The sequence below is a fragment of the Macaca thibetana genome, chromosome 16 (assembly GCF_024542745.1).
Source record: "Macaca thibetana thibetana isolate TM-01 chromosome 16, ASM2454274v1, whole genome shotgun sequence".
NCBI classification, from domain to species: domain Eukaryota; kingdom Metazoa; phylum Chordata; class Mammalia; order Primates; family Cercopithecidae; genus Macaca; species Macaca thibetana.
In genome coordinates, this window is record NC_065593.1 from 52581459 (window position 1) to 52602080 (window position 20622).

General features: G+C 45.3%; 1 protein-coding gene across 10 annotated transcripts in view; it reads left to right on the forward strand.

Moving 5' to 3' along the window:
- Window positions 1-20622, forward strand: part of NBR1 (NBR1 autophagy cargo receptor) — a 54621-nt gene that overhangs the window by 30408 nt on the left and 3591 nt on the right. For 7 of the 10 annotated variants that reach the window (XM_050762580.1, XM_050762588.1, XM_050762587.1 and 4 more), the window contains 14 exons: window positions 1411-1488; window positions 1957-2171; window positions 3338-3505; window positions 4102-4311; window positions 5841-6000; window positions 6095-6385; window positions 7113-7262; window positions 7731-7806; window positions 9323-9433; window positions 9686-9850; window positions 12613-13048; window positions 14144-14238; window positions 15079-15136; window positions 16107-16212. In XM_050762580.1, the coding sequence (XP_050618537.1) occupies window positions 1411-1488; window positions 1957-2171; window positions 3338-3505; window positions 4102-4311; window positions 5841-6000; window positions 6095-6385; window positions 7113-7262; window positions 7731-7806; window positions 9323-9433; window positions 9686-9850; window positions 12613-13048; window positions 14144-14238; window positions 15079-15136; window positions 16107-16212 (2319 nt within the window). The remainder of the gene's footprint in view (window positions 1-1410; window positions 1489-1956; window positions 2172-3337; window positions 3506-4101; window positions 4312-5840; window positions 6001-6094; window positions 6386-7112; window positions 7263-7730; window positions 7807-9322; window positions 9434-9685; window positions 9851-12612; window positions 13049-14143; window positions 14239-15078; window positions 15137-16106; window positions 16213-20622) is intronic. The other 3 variants (XM_050762586.1, XM_050762585.1, XM_050762584.1) reach the window with 2 other exon arrangements.

A 20622-nucleotide genomic window follows, 5' to 3' on the forward strand; every position in this document is an offset into this window, starting at 1 on the left:
GCAGAATGATTTTTAACGCTTTGGGTATATACCCAGTAATGGGATTGCTGGGTCAAATGGTATTTCTGGTTCTGGATCCTTGAGGAATCGCCACACTGTCTTCAACAATGGTTGAAATAATTTACACCCCCACCAACAGTGTAAAAGCGTTCAGTTTCTCCACATCCTCTCCAGCATCTATTGTTTCCTGACTTTTTTTTTTTCTTTTTTTTTGAGTCAGAGTCTTGCACTGTCACCCTGGCTGGAGTGCAATGGCACGATCTCAGCTCACTGCACCCTCCACCTCCCAGATTCACGCGATTCTCCTGCCTCAGGCTCCCGAGTTGCTGGGATTACAGGCGCACACCACCACACCTGGCGAATTTTTTGTATTTTTAGTAGTGACAGGGTTTCAGTATGTTGGTCAGACTGGTCTCGAACTCCTGACTTTGTGATCCACCCTCCTCAGCCTCCCGAAGTGCTGGGATGACAGGCGTGAGCCACCAAGCCCAGCCCTGTTTCCTGACTTTTTAATGATTGCCATTCTAACTGGCTTGAGATGGTATCTCATTGCATTTCTCTAATGACCAGTGATGATGAGCTTTTTTTCATAGGTTTGTTGGCCTCATAAATGTCTTCTTTTGAGAAGTGTCTGTTCAAAAAAAATGGTCCTTTACCCACTTTTTGATGGGGTCGTTTTTTTCTTGTAAATTTGTTTAAGTTCCTTATAGATGCTGGATATTAGCCCTTTGTCAGATGGATAGATTATAAAAATTTTCTCCCATTCTGTAGGTTGCCTGTTCACTCTGATGGTAGTTTCTTTTGCTGTGCAGAAGCTCTTGAGTTTAATTAGATCCCATTTGTCAATTTTGGCTTTTGTTGTCATTGCTTTTGGTGTTTTAGTCATGAAGTCTTTGCCCCTGCCTATGTCCTGAATGATATTGCCTAGGTTTTCTTCTAGGGTTTTTATGGTTTTAGATCTTATGTTTAAGTTTTTAATCCATCTTGAGTTAATTTTTGTATAAGGTGTAAGGAAGGGGTCCAGTTTCATTTTTCTGCATATGGCTAGCCAGTTTTCCCAACACCATTTATTAAATAGGGAATCCTTTCCCCATTGCCTGTTTCAGTCTATCCACTTTCTAGATTTATTTATCATTGTCTTTGTTGTAAGATTTGCATATTTATCAGAGATTTGGGAATTATTGTGTTCCTCTCTATCTCTGACTTTTGAAACTGGTAATCCTTTACTTCTGTAGAAGGAGAGCAGGCTGGAGACTTTGTTTACCTTTAGTACGCCTTCATACTGTGACTTTTTAAAAAATTATATACTTGTATGATTTCACAAAAGAAACCTCAAAATAATACACTCAGGGAAAAGTATTTTAAATAGAAAAAGTAACCTCTAACATCTTGGCTTGTGTTTTCTCCCAGTCGTTGCCACTTGCTCCATGTGACACAGACCAGCCTCAGGACAAGCCCCCAGACTGGTTCACAAGCTACCTGGAGACAGTGAGTGTTCTCTCTCGCTTGGGTTTTAACTGTGGTGTTGGCACAGGTGGAATGTGGAAGAAATAGAAAACTGAACCCAGATGGCTGCTGCCTCTGGTACACGTGAAGAGTGGTAGCTTATAATTTCCAAACTTAGAACCGTTCCAGTCAAGAAAGCTCTAACCTTTGCAGTGAAGTGCCAGAAAAAGAGGGAGTCTAATTCTAAGCATGTAAGGGAGAGGGACAAATCTCTGCTTGAGAAAAAGTTAGAAATTTACTTATCAAAAGGATTTTTTGATATTTTCTTCGAACCAGTTTGGCTCTAGAAGGAAAAGACCTTTTGCTATGTTTCTGTCTATTCAGTAGCGGTTGGTTGTTGTGTTTTTGTGTTATACCAGAGACAGTTAGGTTTCAGATCTATTGATATCTTCACACTTTTTTCCAGTATTGGAACTGAGTTTTTTCCCCACCTTCTGCTCCATATTCTAGTTCAGAGAACAAGTGGTTAAAGAAACGGTTGAGAAGCTTGAACAGAAATTACATGAAAAGCTTGTCCTCCAGAACCCATCTTTGGGTTCTTATCCCTCAGAAGTCTCAATGCCTACTTCAGAGGAAACATTGTTTTTGCCAGAAAACCAGTTCAGCTGGCATATTGCTTGCAACAACTGCCAAAGAAGGATTGTTGGTGTCCGCTACCAGTGTAGGTAAGCAGTTGCTTGGGAGTAGCTAGCTAGTGATAGACCTTACAGCATTTATCTCCCTGGCTTTCTGTGTAGGTGAAGAGAAATTGATTGTGCCCTGTTTCTGAGCATTAGATGTCATAGCTGTGAGTTGGAAGCACAAGCTACTCTTCACCCACATGCTTTGTGGGTTGTGCTATTCAGATTGTTTTGTTCAAATGTGCATTTGGATTAGCAAAGCCAGGCAAAATTATGTTCCCCTGAACACACAAAATTGGATCACTAAGGGTAGTTCCTCGGTTATTCCAAATGCCTTTTTGTTTTCTTTTTTCTTTTTCTTTTTTTTTTTCTGGTGACAGCGTCTCTGTCACCCAGGCTGGAGTACAGGGTGCAATCACGGTTCACTGCAACCTCACCCTCGCACGCTCAGACAATCCTCCCACTGCAGCCTGCTAAGTAGCTGGGGCTGCAGACATGGGCCACCATTCCTGCCTCATATTTTTTTAAATTTTTTTTAGAGATGGGGTCTCCCTATATTGCCCAGGCTGGTCTCAAACTCCTGGACTCAAATGATCCTCCTCTCCATGGCCTCCCAAAGTGCTGGGATTATAGACATGAGCCACTGTGCCTGGCCCCATATACTTTCACATCTTACCTTCCTCCCATAGATTTTCCTTTAAAATGGATATGGGTTAAGTGTTATTATCCTCATTTTATTTATTTATTTATTTATTTATTTATTTATTTATTTATTGAGACGGAGTCTCGCTCTGTCTCCCAGGCTGGAGTGCAGTGGCGCGATCTTGGCTCACTGCAAGCTCCGCCTCCCGGGTTCACGCCATTCTCCTGCCTCAGCCTCCCGAGTAGCTGGGACTACAGGCGCCCGCCACCGCGCCCGGCTAATTTTTTGTATTTTTAGTAGAGATGGGGTTTCACTGTGGTCTCGATCTCCTGACCTTGTGATACGCCCACCTCAGCCTCCCAAAGTGTTGGGATTACAGGCGTGAGCCACCGCGCCTGGCAATCTTCATTTTATTAATGAAGAAAATTGAGGCATGGCATAGTCAGATGACATGCTCAGGTTACCAGCTAGTTGGTACTGGAGCAAACATAGAAGTATGGTTTTATATCTCCCTACCCCAGGTACTTCCTATTCTGCCCTTGTGTATTGTGCCATTCTTTACCCACAGCCTATGCCCATCCTACAATATCTGTGAAGATTGTGAAGCAGGGCCATATAGCCACGACAGTAACCATGTCCTGCTGAAGTTGCGGAGACCTGTTGTGGGCTCCTCTGAACCATTCTCTCACTCAAAATACTCTACTCCTCGTCTTCCTGCTGCTCTGGAACAAGTCAGGTAAAACCCTCTACATGGAGATGCTTATTCTCTGATTGACTTCTTGGTTCTGGTGACAAGGTGTGAATCACAAAACTGCAGATAGTCTCCATAGTTCTGCTTATTTTCAGTTGATGTGCAATAATGAAGACAGTTATCCAAAGTTAATGAAATAGAAATAATAACTATAAAAAGAAATTAAGAAACTAAAGTAGGCTGGGCACAATGGCCCATAACTGTTTTATCAGCAACTTGAGGGGCCAAGGTGGGTGGATCGCTTGAAGCCAAATATATGAGACCAGCCTGGGCAACATAGCAAGATCCTGCCTCTACAAAAAAAATCATTTACATTAGCCAGGCATGGTGGTACATACCTATAGTTTCAGCTACTTGGGAGTCTGAGGTGAGCAGATTGCTTGAGCCCAGGAATATGAGGTGGAAGGGAGCCATGATTATACCACTGTACTCCAGCCTACATGACAGAGTGAGACCCTGATTCTGAAACAAAAAAAGAAATTCAACTAGAAGCTGACACTGATGGAGATTGCAATTGGCTCCACGTAACTTCAGAATTTATTCGTGACTTTCTTTTAAGACTTGCTTTTATTATCTCACAGGCTCCAGAAACAGGTTGATAAGAACTTTCTTAAAGCAGAAAAGCAAAGATTGCGAGCTGAGAAGAAACAACGTAAAGCAGAGGTCAAGGAACTTAAAAAGCAACTTAAACTCCATAGGAAAATTCACCTGTGGAATTCAATCCATGGACTCCAGAGCCCCAAGTCTCCTTTAGGCCGACCTGAGAGCTTGCTCCAGTCTAATACCCTGATGTAAGCCCAGGGCTGGGGTGGGAGCCAAAACTTTAGGCCCAGCTCTCTGAAACTGGAACTTCAACCAACTTCCGTCTTATTTATTGGTAACCCTTAACACCCAAATCCTTAAAAATTCCGATTATGTGGTCTTAGTTTTTTTGTTATTGGCTTTTTTGTTTGTTTTTGTTTTTTGAGACGGAGTCTCTCTCTGTTGCCCAGGCTGGAGTGCAGTGGCATGATCTTGGCTCACTGCAAGCTCTGCCTTCTGGATTCACGCCATTCTCCTGCCTCAGCCTCCCGAGTAGCTGGGACTACAAGCACCCGCCACCACGGGCCTGGCTAATTTTTTGTATTTTTAGTAGAGACAGGGTTTCACTGTGTTGGCCAGGATGGTCTTGATCTCCTGACCTTGTGATCCACCCGCCTTGGCCTCTCAAGGTGCTGGGATTACAGGCGTGAGCCACTGCGCCCAGCTTTTTTTTTTTTTTTTTTTGAGACGGAGTCTCGCTCTGTCACCCAGGGTGGAGTGCAGTGGTGTGATCTCGGCTCACTGCAACCTCTGCCTCCCGGGTTCAAGTGATTCTCCTGCCTCAGCCTCCTGAGTAGCTAGGGTTACAGGCGCATGCCACCATGCCTGGCTAAGTTTTATATTTTTTTCAATAGAGACGGGGTTTCACCATGTTGGTCAGACTGTCCTCGAATTCCTGACCTCAGGATCCGCCCGCCTTGGCCTCCCAAAGTGCTGAGATTACAGGCGTGAGCCACTGTGCCTGGTCTGGTGTTAGTATTATTAAAGGGTAGTTTGGTAGTTTTTTTTTTTTTTTTTTTTTTGAGACAGAGTCTCGGAGTCTCACACTGTCGCCCAGACTGGAGGGCAGTGGCACGATCTCAGCTCACTGCAAGCTCCGCCTCCTGTGTTCACACCATTCTCCTGCCTCAGCCTCCCAAGTAGCTGGGACTACAGGTGCCCGCCACCATGCCCAGCTAATTTTTTTGTATTTTTTAGTAGAGACAGGGTTTCACCATGTTAGCCAGGATGGTCTCGATCTCCTGATACCATGATCCGCCCGCCTTGACCTCCCAAAGTGCTGGGATTACATGCATGAGCCACCGTGCCCGGCCACATTTGGTAGTTATTTTTGACACTTGTTTTGTTTCCTTCTTCAGAAAGATAGAAACCACTAAAGTTCAGAATGGTGGGGTCCCTCTCTTCATTGGAGGCAGTCTGGAATTGAAGCAAAAGGAACAAATATTTTAAAAGCCTGACTCTCTAGGTGTTGTATTTATGGGCCCTTTTAATTACTCTTACCATGACTTTTTTAGCTCAGGAGTGAGACCTATCCTCTGTTTTGTTTTATTGTTTTAAGTTTGTCAGAAAATTTATTGTTTATGATATGTGGTCCTATACTAGTAATATTAGTATTATTTTTAAGGCAAATGGGTTAGTACATTTTCAAGAGTCACAGCCAGACTCTCAAGCCAGTGCGAGATATTCTGAAGACTTCACACCCAACAGCAAGTGACTAAGCATCTGAATTTCTGTTCAGGCTCCCTTTGCAACCCTATACCCCCGTTATGCCAATGCTCAGTGCAGCATTTGTGGATGAGAATTTGCCTGATGGGACTCACCTTCAGCCAGGAACCAAGTTTATCAAACACTGGAGGATGAAGAATACAGGAAATGTGAAGTGGAGTGCAGACACAAAGGTAATTTTTCCCACAAAATGTGAAGATGAGGTGATTTGAAGTGGCAGAGTGCTCAGCTGACAAGCTTGCTTTCTCTTCTTACTGTTTTTTTCAGCTCAAGTTCATGTGGGGAAACCTGACTTTGGCTTCCACAGAAAAGAAGGATGTTTTGGTTCCTTGCCTCAAGGCCGGCCATGTGGGAGTTGTATCTGTGGAGTTCATTGCCCCAGCCTTGGAGGGAACGTATACTTCCCATTGGCGTCTTTCTCACAAAGGCCAGCAATTTGGGCCTCGAGTCTGGTGCAGTATCATAGTGGATCCTTTCCCCTCCGAAGAGAGCCCTGATAACATTGAAAAGGGCATGATCAGCTCAAGCAAAACTGATGATCTCACCTGCCAGCAAGAGGTGAGCATTGACTGACAGGATTTGGCCCAGTATCCAAATCATAGTTAGAAAGGACATGGCTAAAACTAAAAGAACCCACTCATAGCTAGTTGTTTTCCAGAAATCTTGAAAGGTTAGCATCTCCCCCCGCCCCCAACACATTTCTGTGCTGATATTTGGCCTCTTCCTTAGGGTGTTTGTTTTAGTGTCTTTGTTTTAGTATCTTTAGGGTCTTGCCGCAGGCGGTCCCTGAATACTTCTTTGTAATGTTGCATGGTCAGCCTGTTGGCTGCACAAGGGAAAAAGGGGCGCCTGGCCTGGCCTGGCCTACGGAACTGCTGAACTGATAGCTTTTCTCCTTAATATCCATCTCTCCTGAAATACTGTGTGTATGTTTCCTAAATACTAATGAAGTCTTGCCCTGGTTGCTACTTAGTGCACAGTTTTTTAATGCAATTTCTTTGTATTAGTCGGGCAGAGTGTTTACTGCTTAAAGTTACCCAATGTTAATTTTCTGGTTTTGACTATTATAGTTAATGTAAGTTGTCATTAGGGGAAGCTGGGTGAATGTGAATTCTCTCTGCTGTTTTTACAGCTTTTCTATAACTGTAAAAATATATCAAAAACATTTCTTAAGTTTTTTAAGATACAGAGGTACAGCAGAGTTTTTATTTTTGGGGGCATTGTCAGCCTGCCTCTTCAGTTCTGTTGAAGGCCTAAAATTTGTCTCAATGGTTTGTCTCTATAGGAAGCTTTTCTTCTGGCTAAAGAAGAAAGACAACTTGGTGAAGTGACTGAGCAGACAGAAGGGACAGCAGCCTGCATCCCACAGAAGGCAAAAAATGTTGCCAGTGAGAGGGAGCTCTACATCCCATCTGTGGATCTTCTGACTGCCCAGGTGGAAGATTCAGCACTTTGTAGGGCAAGGGACAGAGGGAGAGAGCACAGGAGAGAAGGTGGTAGAGCCATAGGCGGTAATCAGGAAATCAGAGATATGCCCACTTTGATCTAGTCCGGTATATTTAATGGGAAGGAGATCACCCATGGAAGCAAATTTGTAAACTAGATGTTTCCTCTTTGAATTGGGAACTCAATCCTGTACTTCCCCACAAACTCCCTTTAGTGGCCTCTTCACTTTGGCCTAGCTGATTCTCCTTTTTACCTGCTGCATTTTCTCTTTCCTGCCATTTGGTTATTTCAACACCTAATTCCTATTTAACTCTTCCTTTTTTCACTTGTCTGGAGACAGGCATGAATTTGAACAGAGTTGAATACAAGACGATGTGGAAATGGTCTACAGATCCCATCAAGACGTGGCTCCAGCATGCACTCCAAACAGCCTAACATTGTCTGTCTTTTTTTATAGGACCTGCTGTCGTTTGAGCTGTTGGATATAAACATTGTTCAAGAGTTGGAGAGAGTGCCCCATAACACCCCTGTGGGTAAGAATGTCACTCATTTCATCTTGTTCATCTTACTAATAGGCACACAATACCACAGCCTAGACGCTGGTAGTGTTTTATTCTGAGGAAATGGCAAGGAATTCTCCCTCAGTAGGACAGTAAAGCAGCAATCATGGATCCGTTTTCCTTCTTTCCTGTCCTTTCTCAAAAGCAACAATATGCTGGGCATGGTGGCTGGTGTCTATAATCCCAGCTCTTTGGGAGGCCAAGGCGGGAGGATCACTTGAGGCCAGGGTTTGAGACCAGCCTGGGCAACATGGTGAAACCCCCATCTCTACAAAAATTACTTTAAAAAATTGGCCGGGCGCGGTGGCTCAAGCCTGTAATCCCAGCACTTTGGGAGGCCGAGACGGGTGGATCACGAGGTCAGGAGATCGAGACCATCCTGGCAAACACGGTGAAACCCCGTCTCTACTAAAAAAAATACAAAAAACTAGCCGGGTGAGTTGGCGGGCGCCTGTAATCCCAGTTACTCGGGAGGCTGAAGCAGGAGAATGGCGTAAACCCGGGAGGCGGAGCTTGCAGTGAGCTGAGATCCGGCCACTGCACTTCAGCCTGGGCAACAGCGCGAGACTCCGTCTCAAAAAAAAAAAAAAAAAAAAAAAATGCAAAAAATTAGCCGGGTGAGGCGGCGGGCGCCTGTAGTCCCAGCTATTCGGGAGGCTGAGGCAGGAGAATGGCGTGAACCCGGGAGGCGGAGCTTGCAGTGAGCCGAGATCGCGCCATTGCACTCCAGCCTGGGCGACTAAGCGAGACTCTGTCTCAAAAAAAAAAAAAAAAAAAAAAAAAAAAATTAGTTGGGCATAGCCAGGCATGGTGGCTCACGCCTATAATCCCAGCACTTTGGGAGGCCAAGGCGGGTGGATCACAAGGTCAGAAGTTCAAGACCAGCCTGGCCAAGATAGTGAAACCCCATCTCTACTAAAAATACAAAAATTAGCCGGGCATGGTGGCAGGTGCCTGTAATCCCAGCTACTCGGGAGGCTGAGGCAGAGAGTTGCATGAACCCAGGAGGCAGAGGTTGCAGTGAGCCGAGATCTTGCCACTGCATTCCAGCCTGGGTGACAGAGCAAGACTCCATTTCAAAAAAAAAAAAAAAAGAAGAAGCAATGATACAAGTTTGTGCAAGGGTTTTCCACTGTAAAGGAATCCTCTTCTCTTTTTTTCTCTAGACATTTTGTCCTTTTGTTCCTTTATATTCTTCTCTTTTTTTCTCTAGACATTTTGTCCTTTTGTTCCTTTATATTCATGGTTTTGTATCTTGGCCACAGCTTTCCAGGCTAAATAACTGTGATTCTTTCTGCATTGATTGATCTGAGATATTTTGCATACTTATTGGTCTGGAGAAATTTTCTGTAAGAGACCTCAAAGCATATCTTGGTTTATTTTAGTTCTGCAGGAGGCAAGAAGCCTGCTAAGTGCTACTTCTGGACACTGACTATTGATGATATGATGCTTTCTCTTGATTGATGGTTCTCCTCTCTTCATTCTCCAGATATGACTCCCTGCATGTCTCCTCTGCCACATGACAGTCCTTTAATAGAGAAGCCAGGCTTGGGGCAGATAGAGGAAGAGAGTGAAGGGACAGGATTTAAAGCACTTCCTGGTAAGGGATTAAATATTTGTAAAGTATTTACATCCTTCCTTTCCATACCATACTCTATTTTACAGCTATCCCCTACTGACCTTACTTAGCATGTAAATGGGCTTTCTTTCTATAGCATCTCATGTTTTGCCTCACCTTCACGTGGCACAGATAGCAGCTATTCCTTGGTTTAGTTTTAGCATGGGTAATGACTGGTGAACATTCCTCAGCACTTTAAACACTAAGTGCAGACAAGGTTCATATGTCTTTCAGATTCTACAGTGTCAGTAAAGAGAAAGACTCAGAACATTGCTTCTGTGGAGGAAGCAGAAGAAGACCTGAGTGGGACCCAGTTTGTGTGTGAGACAGTAATCCGATCCCTTACCTTGGATGCTGCCCCAGACCACAACCCTCCTTGCAGACAGAAAACCTTGCAGAGTGAGTGTCCTTGCATTTCCCCCACCTAGCAGGGTGACACCTGAATCGTGACTGCCAGACTTGATGAGTTAGATGTGCTCTTCTTCACTGAGAGTGAAAGGAGAGTGAATCTTTGTTAGAAATTCTGATCTTGTTTGTGTCTTTAGACTCTACATATGCTACCTGACTGTTTTAGAGCATCAGGAGCAAAGAAGCCACCATACTCCTTTTTCCATCTTCTCGGGCAGAATTACAGCTGCACTCCACAGTGGAATAGCAGCCAGTTGTGCTGCCTGGATTCTGCAGTAAGGAATCTTCCTGTAATTTGACAGAGCTCCTTAGCAAAGACCCCTCTGGGTAGCTGAGTTGTCTGCTTTCTCCAAGGGCAGCAGTCCCAGAAACAGTGGATAGAAACAGGAGTACCAAACAAAGTTTCTCAAGGTTAAATTCTGCTGTAATAAATGCCTTTATAGGCCGGGCACAGTGGCTCACGCTTGTAATCCCAGCACTTTTAGGAGGCTGAGGTGGGTGGATCACCTGAGGTCGGGAGTTCGAGACCAGCCTGACCAACATGGAGAAACCCCATCTCTACTAAAAATACAAAAAATTAGCCGGGCGTGGTGGCTACATGCCAGGGATTACATGCCTGTAATCCCAGGTACTCGGGAGGCTGAGGCAGGAGAATCACTTTAACCCGGGAGGCAAAGGCTATGGTTAGCTGAGATTGCGCAGTTGTACTCCAGCCTGGGCAACAAGAGTGAAACTCCATCTCAAAAAAAAAGAAAAAGGAATAAATACCTTTATAACAGAAACTTCTAGGTATCAAATAGAACCAATAGCATATATTTTAAGAAGTATCCAAAAATTCAAATAATACTGTGTCAAAATAATATTGGAGAATCTCTTTATCTATTATAATGAAATTTGACCTATATCTTTAAATATTATTTATCTTACTTTTGTTTAAAATACACATGTAAGGCCAGGCGCAGTGGCTCACGCCTGTAATCCCAGCACTTTGGGAGGCTGAGTTGGGCAGATCACGAGCTCAGGAGTTCAAGACCAGCCTGACCAACAGGGTGAAACCCCATCTCTACTAAAAGTACAAAAATTAGCTGGGCGTGGTGGCGTGTACCTGTGATCCAGCTACTCAAGAGGCTGAGGCAGGAGAATTGTTTGAACCTGGGAAGCAGAGGTTGCAGTGAACCGAGATTGCGCCACTGCACTCCAGCCTGGGTGACAGAGCGAGACTCCATCTAAAAAAATTATAATAAGACAGTGGCTCATGCCTGTAATCCCAGCACTTTGGGAGGCTGAGGTGGGTGGATCACAAGGTCCGGAGATCGAGACCATCCTAGCACAGTGAAACCCCGTCTCTACTAAAAATACAAAAAATAAGCCAGGCATGGTGGCAGGTGCCTGTAGTCCCACCTAATCAGGAGGCTGAGGCAGGAGAATGGCGTGAACGCGGGAGGCGCAGCTTACATTGAACCAAGATCAAGCCATTGCACTTCAGCCTGGGCAACAGAGTGAGACTGTCTCAAATTAATCAGTCAATCAAGCAATCAGTCAATTGTGCATATCTTTATATGTTTTTCCACATGTGTGTACAAATACATAACAAAATGGTCTGGAAACACAATACCAAAATATTCACAGCTGTTATTCTGATAGGATTTATGGGTAATTTTTTTTTTTTTTTTTTTGAGATAAAGTCTCACTCTCACCCAGGCTGAAGTGCGGGTAGCAAGTTTATGGCTCATTACAGCCACAACATTCTGGGCTCCCCCCACCTCAGTTTCCCAAGCAACTGGGACCACAGCCACATGCCACCACACTGAGCTAAATTTTTTTTTTTGTAAAGATGGGATTTCGCCACGTTGCCCAGGCTGGTCCCGAACTCCTGAGCTCAAGCAGTCTGCCCACCTTGGCCTCCCCAGGTGCTGGAATTTTAGGCGTAAGCCACCACACCTGGCCTGGATAGCTTTTTTTTTTTTTTTTTTTTTGAGACAGAGTCTCTCTGTCACCCAGGCTAGAGTGCAGCGTCGCAATCTCGGCTGACTACAACCTCCACTTCCCAGGTTCATGCCATCCCCCTGCCTCAGCCAGCCGAGTAGCTAGGACTACAGGTGCCTGCCACCACACCCGGCTAATTTTTTTGTATTTTTAGTAGAGATGGGATTTCAACATGTTAGCCAGGATGGCCTTGATCTTCCAACCTCGTGATCCGCCCACCTCGGCCTCCCAAAGTGCTGGGATTACAAGCATGAGCCACCACGCCCGGCCCTGGGTAGCTTTTTTATACCCTTTCTTACCCCCTCAAACATGATTGGCCAGTTTTCTCCCATGATTGCATCATCTTTGTAAAGAAGAGGAGGAGAATAGGCATGTAATCCTGCAATACTAGTCTCCTAACTTTTTCTCTTTTTATAGCATTGTTAGTGTATCCATTTTGGTTTAAACTCTACCTCAGTGTATTAACCATCACATGAAAAGGAAAAGGGAAGGGATGGAGCTGCCTCCTTTTGTGATTCATAGAACTTTTTGGAAGCCTGGGTGTTTCTGCCTACCTTGTTTCTGTGAGCTTTGATTCTATTTTGTTTTGCATAGTCTTCAACCTTAGAATGTGGTCATAGTTCCAGAACCAGCCCTTCTCGCTAGTTCTTCCCTCTCCTCTGGCTTTCATAATTCTATCTCATGATCCACAAGGCTTTACCAAGTAAGGATAGTACTTAGGCCTGCTTTTAGCTTCCACCTTAAAATTGGTTGCTTTCATCCTTTAGTGAAATTTGCCTTGCCTGAGGAAGGACCACTTGGAGATGAGAGGGAGGAGATTGTCCATATCACTGAGGAAGAAGCTGTCATGGAGGAGGAGGAGGAAGAGGAGGAGGAGGAGGAGCTCAAAGATGAAGTTCAGAGTCAGTCCTCTGCTTCCTCAGAGGATTACATCATCATCCTGCCTGAGTGCTTTGATACCAGCCGCCCCCTGGGGGATTCCATGTACAGCTCTGCACTCTCACAGCCAGGCCTGGAGCGAGGTGCTGAAGGCGAGCCTGGGGTTGAGGCTGGGCAGGAACCAGCTGAGGCTGGGGAGAGACTTCCTGGAGGGGAGAACCAGCCACAGGAGCACAGCATAAGTGACATCCTCACGTCCTCACAGACTCTGGAAACAGTGCCCCTAATCCCAGAGGTAGTGGAGCTTCCACCGCCACTGCCCAGGTACCACTCACAGCCCCCTCAGCTGGGGTGTTCTTCAGAGGTGAAATAAAGAGTGAGAGGAACCGACCTGATCTCAAAAACCTGTTTTTTCCTCAGTATGGGAAGAGACTATTTTCCATAGTAAAGTCTGAATTTAGATGAATAAAGGTTGTATTTCCCGGTATTTGTGGATTCTGGATTTAAAGAAATATTTTAGTTGGCCTTAAATTATCTGAGTATAGTCTGTCTGCTTATATTTTGATTACTGAGAGCTGGTTTTGTTTTTTGTTTGTTTTTTTTTTTTTGTTGTTGTTGTTGTTTTTGAGACAGGGTCTCACTGTTGCCCAGACTGGAGTTCTGTGGCACAATCTTGGCTCACTGCCACCTCTGCCTCTGAGGCTCAAGCAATCCTCCCACCTCAGCCCCCTGAGTAGCTGGGACTATAGGCATGGGCCATGATACCCAGCTGATTTTTGTATTTATTGTAGAAGTGGGGTTTTGCCATGTGCCCAGGCTGGTCGTGAACTCCAGCCTCAAGCAATCCACCCGCCTGGGTCTCCCAAAATGCTGGGATTACAGATGTGAGCCACTATGCCTGACTGAGAGCCAGTTTGTAAACACAAACATCCCTGGACCTTCCCTCCTTGTTTTATTGACTCTTCAGGAAAGGCAGCAAAAACTCTACCCAAACAGCCATAATTAGGAAGTTAAATCCATTATGGGAAAAAACACTAAAAAACCAAACAAATTGTTTTCAATTCCCTGGTGAATCTATCTGAATCATTCTTATCCTAATAGTAGGGAAAATGCTGGAGCCTTGCCTATAATGTAAACCATTCTCCCCAAAAGCTAGACATTTCCATTTATTGACACCACTTGATGTAGGTAGGGACGTGAACAGACTGAAGCCAACATTTCTAGCTTGGCTGTGGCTAAAGAGGAAAACGGGGTACAATGTAGCCCTTATGACGGAACGCTAAATCCAGACATGTGATTTAGATCAGAAATGTGAAGCCTCTGTAGAGAATTTGGCACTGCTGTGCTGTGTTTACTATTTCTCCACTAATGCCATAAGTGTCTTTTCAATTTACTTTCCATATTGTGTCTTTCTGAAAGGAGCCCTCCTTGTGTACATCATCATGGTTCCCCAGGAGTGGATTTACCAGTTACCGTATCAGAAGTTTCTTCAGTCCCTGATCAGATCAGAGGAGGTAATGATCAGCCTAAGCTTTTTCTCTTTTTCTCTGTTCCTGTCTAATGGAAACCAGGTATAAATAGCCTCTCTGTCTTCGTGATTCTTGGCGGTTTTTAGAAACTTGCCCTTCACAGGCTGAGCATGGTGGCTCACACCTGTAATCCCAACACTTTGGGAGACCAAGGCAGGCAGATCACAAGGTCAGGAGTTTGAGACCAGCCTGGCCAACATAGTGAAACCCTGTCTCTACTAAAAAATAGCAAAAATTAGCCGGGCATGGTTGTGGGTGCCTGTAATCCCCGCTACTTGGAGGCGGAGGTTGGAGTGAGCCGAGATCGCACCATTGCTCTAGCCCAGGCAACAATGCGAGATTCCATCAAAAAACAAAAAGAAAAAACAACTTGCCCTTCACTCTCCATGATCCTCCTGCATACTCGATAATTTCTATTCTCTGGTTGAATATATTGTTAGACCTCACAGAGGCAGTGGAAAGAAGACAGGCTTTGGTGCCAAACTAATCTAAGTTCCAGCTCTATCTCCACCTTTCCTGACTAGCAGTTCAGCAGGTTTCTAATGGCTGTGAGTCTGTTTTCTTACTACAAAATATATCAGTGCATTGGGATTATAGAGTTGATTTTTCTGATTCAATAAACAGTCATCTTGCATTGCATTTCTGGACAGTTTCTCCTTATCACTTAAACTACCCTTAAAACTTCCCAAATACTTAAAAAAAAAAAAAAAAAAGACTTCAAACACTGATCTGATTGCCACCTGCCTCAGTAATAGCCTTGCTTGAGTTAGGAAACACTAGGTGCTTATGGATGCTACATCTAACCAATAGCTCTTTTGCTTTTAGAGCCCAGAGGCTCATCAGGACTTGTAAACAGCAGACAGAAGAGCTATGACCACTCAAGGTAACAACCTTGTACAGTCTCTTTCAGAAGCAGGTGGATATCCTAGTATTCCTTCTGCTTAAAATAGCCCTTCACAGCATATACCCATCTTCAGAGGGCAGAGAAGGGGAACCCTCGTTCCTTCTTGTTCTTATTTCTTCTTAAGCCTTTGAGCAACACTAAACAAAGGGCTAAGGCTGATGTTTAAGAGTGTTCTATTTGAGAGGCCGAGGCAGGTGGATCATGAGGTCAGGAGTTCGAGATCAGCCTGGCCAACATAGCGAAACCCCGTCTCTACTAAAAATACAAAAATTAGCTAGGCATGGTGGCGGGTGCCTGTAATCCCAGCTACTCAGGAAGCTGAGACGGGAGAATTGCTTGAACCCAGGAGGCGGCGGTTGCACTGAGCTTAGATCGCGCCATTGCACTCCAGCCTGGCTGACAAGTGAAATGACGTCTGAAAAAAAAAAAAAAGAATGTTTTATGTTCCAGACAAGAAAGTAATGTCCCCAAATTATCTCACCCTTAGCACAGGGGAAAAGGTAGAAAGGTTAAGCCCAGTATACATCTAAATAATTTTTTCTTGGACCTACCTGGTTCTCTGTTCCCACTCATATTAGGCCAGTGTCCAGAAAATCACATTTCCTTTGCAAGGTGTTTTCTCTGAGAGAATAACTGAGCAGACAAACTGTTGATATCCTGGTGTGTCCTCAATCACATTAATTTTCAGCTAGGAGTGAGAGCCGTCATGGTTACCAGAGTCGTGCGTTTCCTGCAGTGCCCATATCTTGCACCAGTAGAGCTGGGCCCTCCATCAAACCATGATCTGTAGCTATAAAGCTGATACGAAAGCAATCGTGTTCTCTTTTTACATCTGATTTTTCTCTCTTAAGGAAATCTTATTTTCTTTCAAGGATTAGAGCCCAGATTATCTTGTAAAAAGGTAATGATTTGTGTCTCTTTGGGGAGATAATTTGGTTTTCTTCTACAGGCACCATCATGGGAGTAGCATTGCTGGAGGACTGGTGAAGGGGGCTTTGTCTGTTGCTGCCTCTGCATACAAGGCCCTGTTTGCTGGGCCACCCGTCACTGCACAGGTCAGTGTGTGTGTCTTTTATTTTCCTGAATCTCAACTCCATGTCACCAGTGAAAGTGGTGGCATCTGGGTTGAAGAATAACATGGCATTGTGGAAAGGGCATAGGCTTTAGATTTAGTCTTTGGTTAACACACAACTCTGCCACTTTCTTTTTTTTTTTTTTTTTTTGAGACGCGGTCTTGCTCTGTCGCCCAGGCTAGAGTGCAGTGGCGCAATCTCAGCTTACTGTAAGCTCCGCCTCCTGGTTCATGCCATTCTCCTGCCTCAGCCTCCCAAGTAGTCGGGACTACAGGCGCCTGCCACCCGGCTAATTTTTTGTATTTTTTTAGTAGAGACGGTGTTTCACCGTGTTAACCAGGATGGTCTCAATCTCCTGACCTCATGATCTGCCTGCCTCGGCCTCCCAAAGTGCTGGGATTACAGGCGTGAGCCACCACACCCGGCCAACTCTGCCACTTTCTAACTATATGACTTTAGCCAAGTTACTTACGGGAAATAAAGAGAAGAATCTATTGTTGATGATCTATTAATATTTTCTATAGAGAGAAGCTGTTCCAGGTGTTGGCACTATGGCATGAATAAAACACCAGTTCTTGGCCAGGTATGGTGGCTCTTACCTATAATCCTAGCACTTTGGGAGACCAAGGTGGAAGGATTGCTTGAGCCCAGGAGTTTGAGACCAGCCTGGCCAACATAGTGAGACCCCCATCTCTACAAAAAATTCAAAAATTAGATAAGTATGGCCAGGTGCGGTGGCTCATGCCTGTAATCCCAGCACTTTGGGAAGCCGAGGCGGGCAGATCACGAGGTCAGGAGATTGAGACCATCTTGGCCAACATGGTGAAACCCTGTCTGTACTAAAAATACAAAAATTAGCTGGGCATGGTGGCGCGTGCCTGTAATCCCAGCTACTCAGGAGGCTGAGGCAGGAGAATTGCTTGATCCAGGGAGTCAGAGCTTGCAGTGAGTCGAGATGGCGCCACAGCACTCCAGCCTGGTGACAGAGTGAGACTCCATCTCAAAAAAAGAAAAAGATAAGTATGATGGCATGCACCTGTAGTCCCAGTTACTTGGGAAACTAAGGTGGGAGGATCACTTGAGCCCAAGAGGTTGAGGCTGCCATGGTGAGCCACAATGGAGCCACTGCACTCCAGCTTGGGTGACAGAGGGAGACCCTGTATCAAAAAACAACAACAGGCCGGGAGCGGTGACTCAAGCCTGTAATCCCAGCACTTTGGGAGGCCGAGGCGGGCAGATCATCTGAGGTCAGGAGTTTGAGACCAGCCTGACCAACATGGTGAAACCCTGTCTCTACTAAAAATACAAAAATTAGCCACGCGTGGTGGCAGGCGCCTGTAATCCCAGCTACTCAGGAGGCTAAGGCAGGAGAATCACTTGAACCCAGGAGGCGGAGGTTGCGGTGAGCCAAGATTGTGCCATTGCACTCCAGCCTGGGGGACCAGAGTGAGACTCCGTCTCAAAAAAAAAAAAAAAGACTCTGAGTCTTGCCTAAAAACTATGGGAAACAAGTGAGGTGCATGGATACTTAAAGTACATGAAGTACATAAAGATACTATGTTGGCCGGGCGCGGTGGCTCACGCCTGTAATCCCAGCACTTTGGAAGGCTGAGGCGGGCGGATCACAAGGTCAGGAGATGGAGACCATCCTGGCCAACATGATGAAACCCCATCTCTACTAAAAATACAAAAATTAGCTGGGCACGGTGATATGTGCCTGTAATCTCAGCTACTTGGGAGGCTGAGGCGGGAGAATCACTTGAACCCGGGAGGTGGAGGTTGCAGTGAGATCGTGCCACTGCACTCCAGCCTGGGCAACAGAGCGAGACTCCATCTCAAAAAAAAAAAAAAAAGCGGCCGGGCGCGGTGGCTCAAGCCTGTAATCCCAGCACTTTGGGAGGCCGAGATGGGTGGATCACGAGGTCAGGAGATCGAGACCATCCTGGCTAACACGGTGAAACCCCATCTCTACTAAAAAATACAAAAAACTAGCCGGGCGAGGTGGCGGGCGCCTGTAGTCCCAGCTACTCAGGAGGCTGAGGCAGGAGAATGGCGTGAACCCAGGAGGCGGAGCTTGCAGTGAGCCGAGATCCTCCAACTGCACTCCAGCCTGGGCGACAGAGCGAGACTCCGTCTCAAAAAAAAAAAAAAAAAAAAGATACTATGCCTGTGCTATCAGACAGATGAAACACTTCAGCCTGGTGTGCCCAACTAAGGCTTTCTGGTAAATGATGCCTGAACTGAGTCCTAAATGACAGAGTAAATGTTCATCAGGAAAGAGGGAGAGAAAGATCATTATAGACAGCGTAGCCAGTAAAAACGACTTGGAAATGTGAGCATGGAGTGTGAATCTGGTCTGAGAAGAAGAGTAAGACGAAAAAAGACCAGCTGGGCTTGGTGGCTCACACCTGTAATCCCAGCAGGTTGGGAGGCCGAAGCGGGTACATTATTTGCGTCCAAGAGTTCAAGACCAGTTTGGGCAACAGGGCAAAACCCTGTCTCAACTAAAACTATAAAAAATTAGCTGGGCATGGTGGTATACGCCTGTGGTCCCACATACTCAAGAGGCCGAGGTGGGAGGATCACTCCAGCCCGGGAGGCAGAGGTTGCAGTGAGCTGAGATCGCACCACTGAACTCCAGTATGGGCGACAGAGTGAGACCCTGTCTCCAAAAAAAAAGGCCGGGCGTGGTGGCTCACACTTGTAATCCTAACACTTTGGGAGGCTGAGACAGGTGGATCATGAGGTCAGGAGTTCGAGACCAGCCTGACCCACATAGTGAAACCCTATCTATACTAAAAATACAAAAATTAGCTGGGCGTGGTGACTTGCCTGTAATCCCAGCTACTCAGGAGGCTGAGACAGGAGAATCGCTTGAACCTGGGAGGCGGAGGTTGCAGTGAGCCGAGATTGCGCCACTGCACTCCAGTCTGGATGACAGAGCGAGACTCCGTCTCAAAAAAAACAAAAAAAAAGGAAATCCCTAAGAGAATCCACATGTTGGTGGAAAGGAAGGGTAGAAAAGATAATTAAGAGATGAAAATGGCATAACTTTGAGATGATGATTAAGTGGCTAAAAAGAAGTCAAGGATAGGCTAGGCACAGTGGCTCACATCTGTAATTTCAGCACTTTGGGAGGCCAAGGTGGGCAGATCACTTGAGCTCAGGAGTTCAAGACCAGCCTGGGCAACATAGTGAAACTCTATCTCTACAAAAAATACAAAAAAATTAGCCAGACTTGGTGGTGCACACCTGTAGTCCCAGCTACTCGGGGGACTTAGGTGGGTGAATAGCTTGAGCCCCAGAGGCAGAGGTTGCAATGAGCTGAGATCATGCCATTGCACTCCAGCCTGGGCAACAAAGCCAGACACTATCTTGGGGTGGGGTAGGGGAAGTCAAGGATAAATCCCAAATTTCTGGTTTAGTACCATTTATTAAGATAAGACATGCTGGGAAAGATGTATTTGAGCAGAAGAGAACTAGGTCAGTTTTGCTGGACAGTGTTGAGTTTGTGGCATATCCAGGTAAAGGTAAAGATATCCAGAGTGCAGCTGGATATATAGTTGTCCCTCAGTATCTATGGGGGTTGACTCCAGGACCCCCCATGGGATACTGAAATCCATAGATGCTTAAGTCCCTTATATAAAATAGTGTAGTATTTATATATAACCTAGGCATATCTTCTTGCTTACTTGTTTAGTTTTAGTTTTTTAGAGACAGGGTCTTGCTCTGTTGTCCAGGCTGGAGTGCAGCCTAGAACTCTTGGGTTCAAGCAATCCTCTCACCTCAGCCTCTTGAGTAGTAGGGACTACAGGTGGGCACCACCATTCCTGGCTAGTTTTTTAAAAATATTTTTGAAGAGATGGGGTTTCACTATGTTGCCCAGGGCAGCTAACTCCTGGCCTCAAAACAATCCTCCCACTTCAGCCTCCCAAAGTACTGGGATGACAGGCTTGAGCCACTGCATCCAGCCCATCTCATATACTTCATCTCTGCATTACTTACAATACCCAATACAATGTAAATGCTATATAAATAGTTGTTATACTGTATTGTTTAGGGAATAATGACAAAAAAGTCTATATGTGTTCCTTTTTTTCTCCCCAAGTATTTTCAGTTCTTAGTTGATTGATCCATAGATGAGGAACCCACAGATATGGCAGGCCAGCTGTATCCATCGAGATCTCAGGGGAGGGATTTGGCCTGGTGATACAGGCTTGAGAGTCACTTGCCTACAGATTATAGCAGGAGCCATCTGATGGGATGAGGTGTTGCAGGAATAATGGGGAAAGCAAGAAGCAACCTTTAAGGATCAGGGAAAGGAATACTCTGAAAGAAAACTGGGAACTAGGGGGAAAATGAAGAGAAAGTTCTGTGCTGGAACTTAGGGAA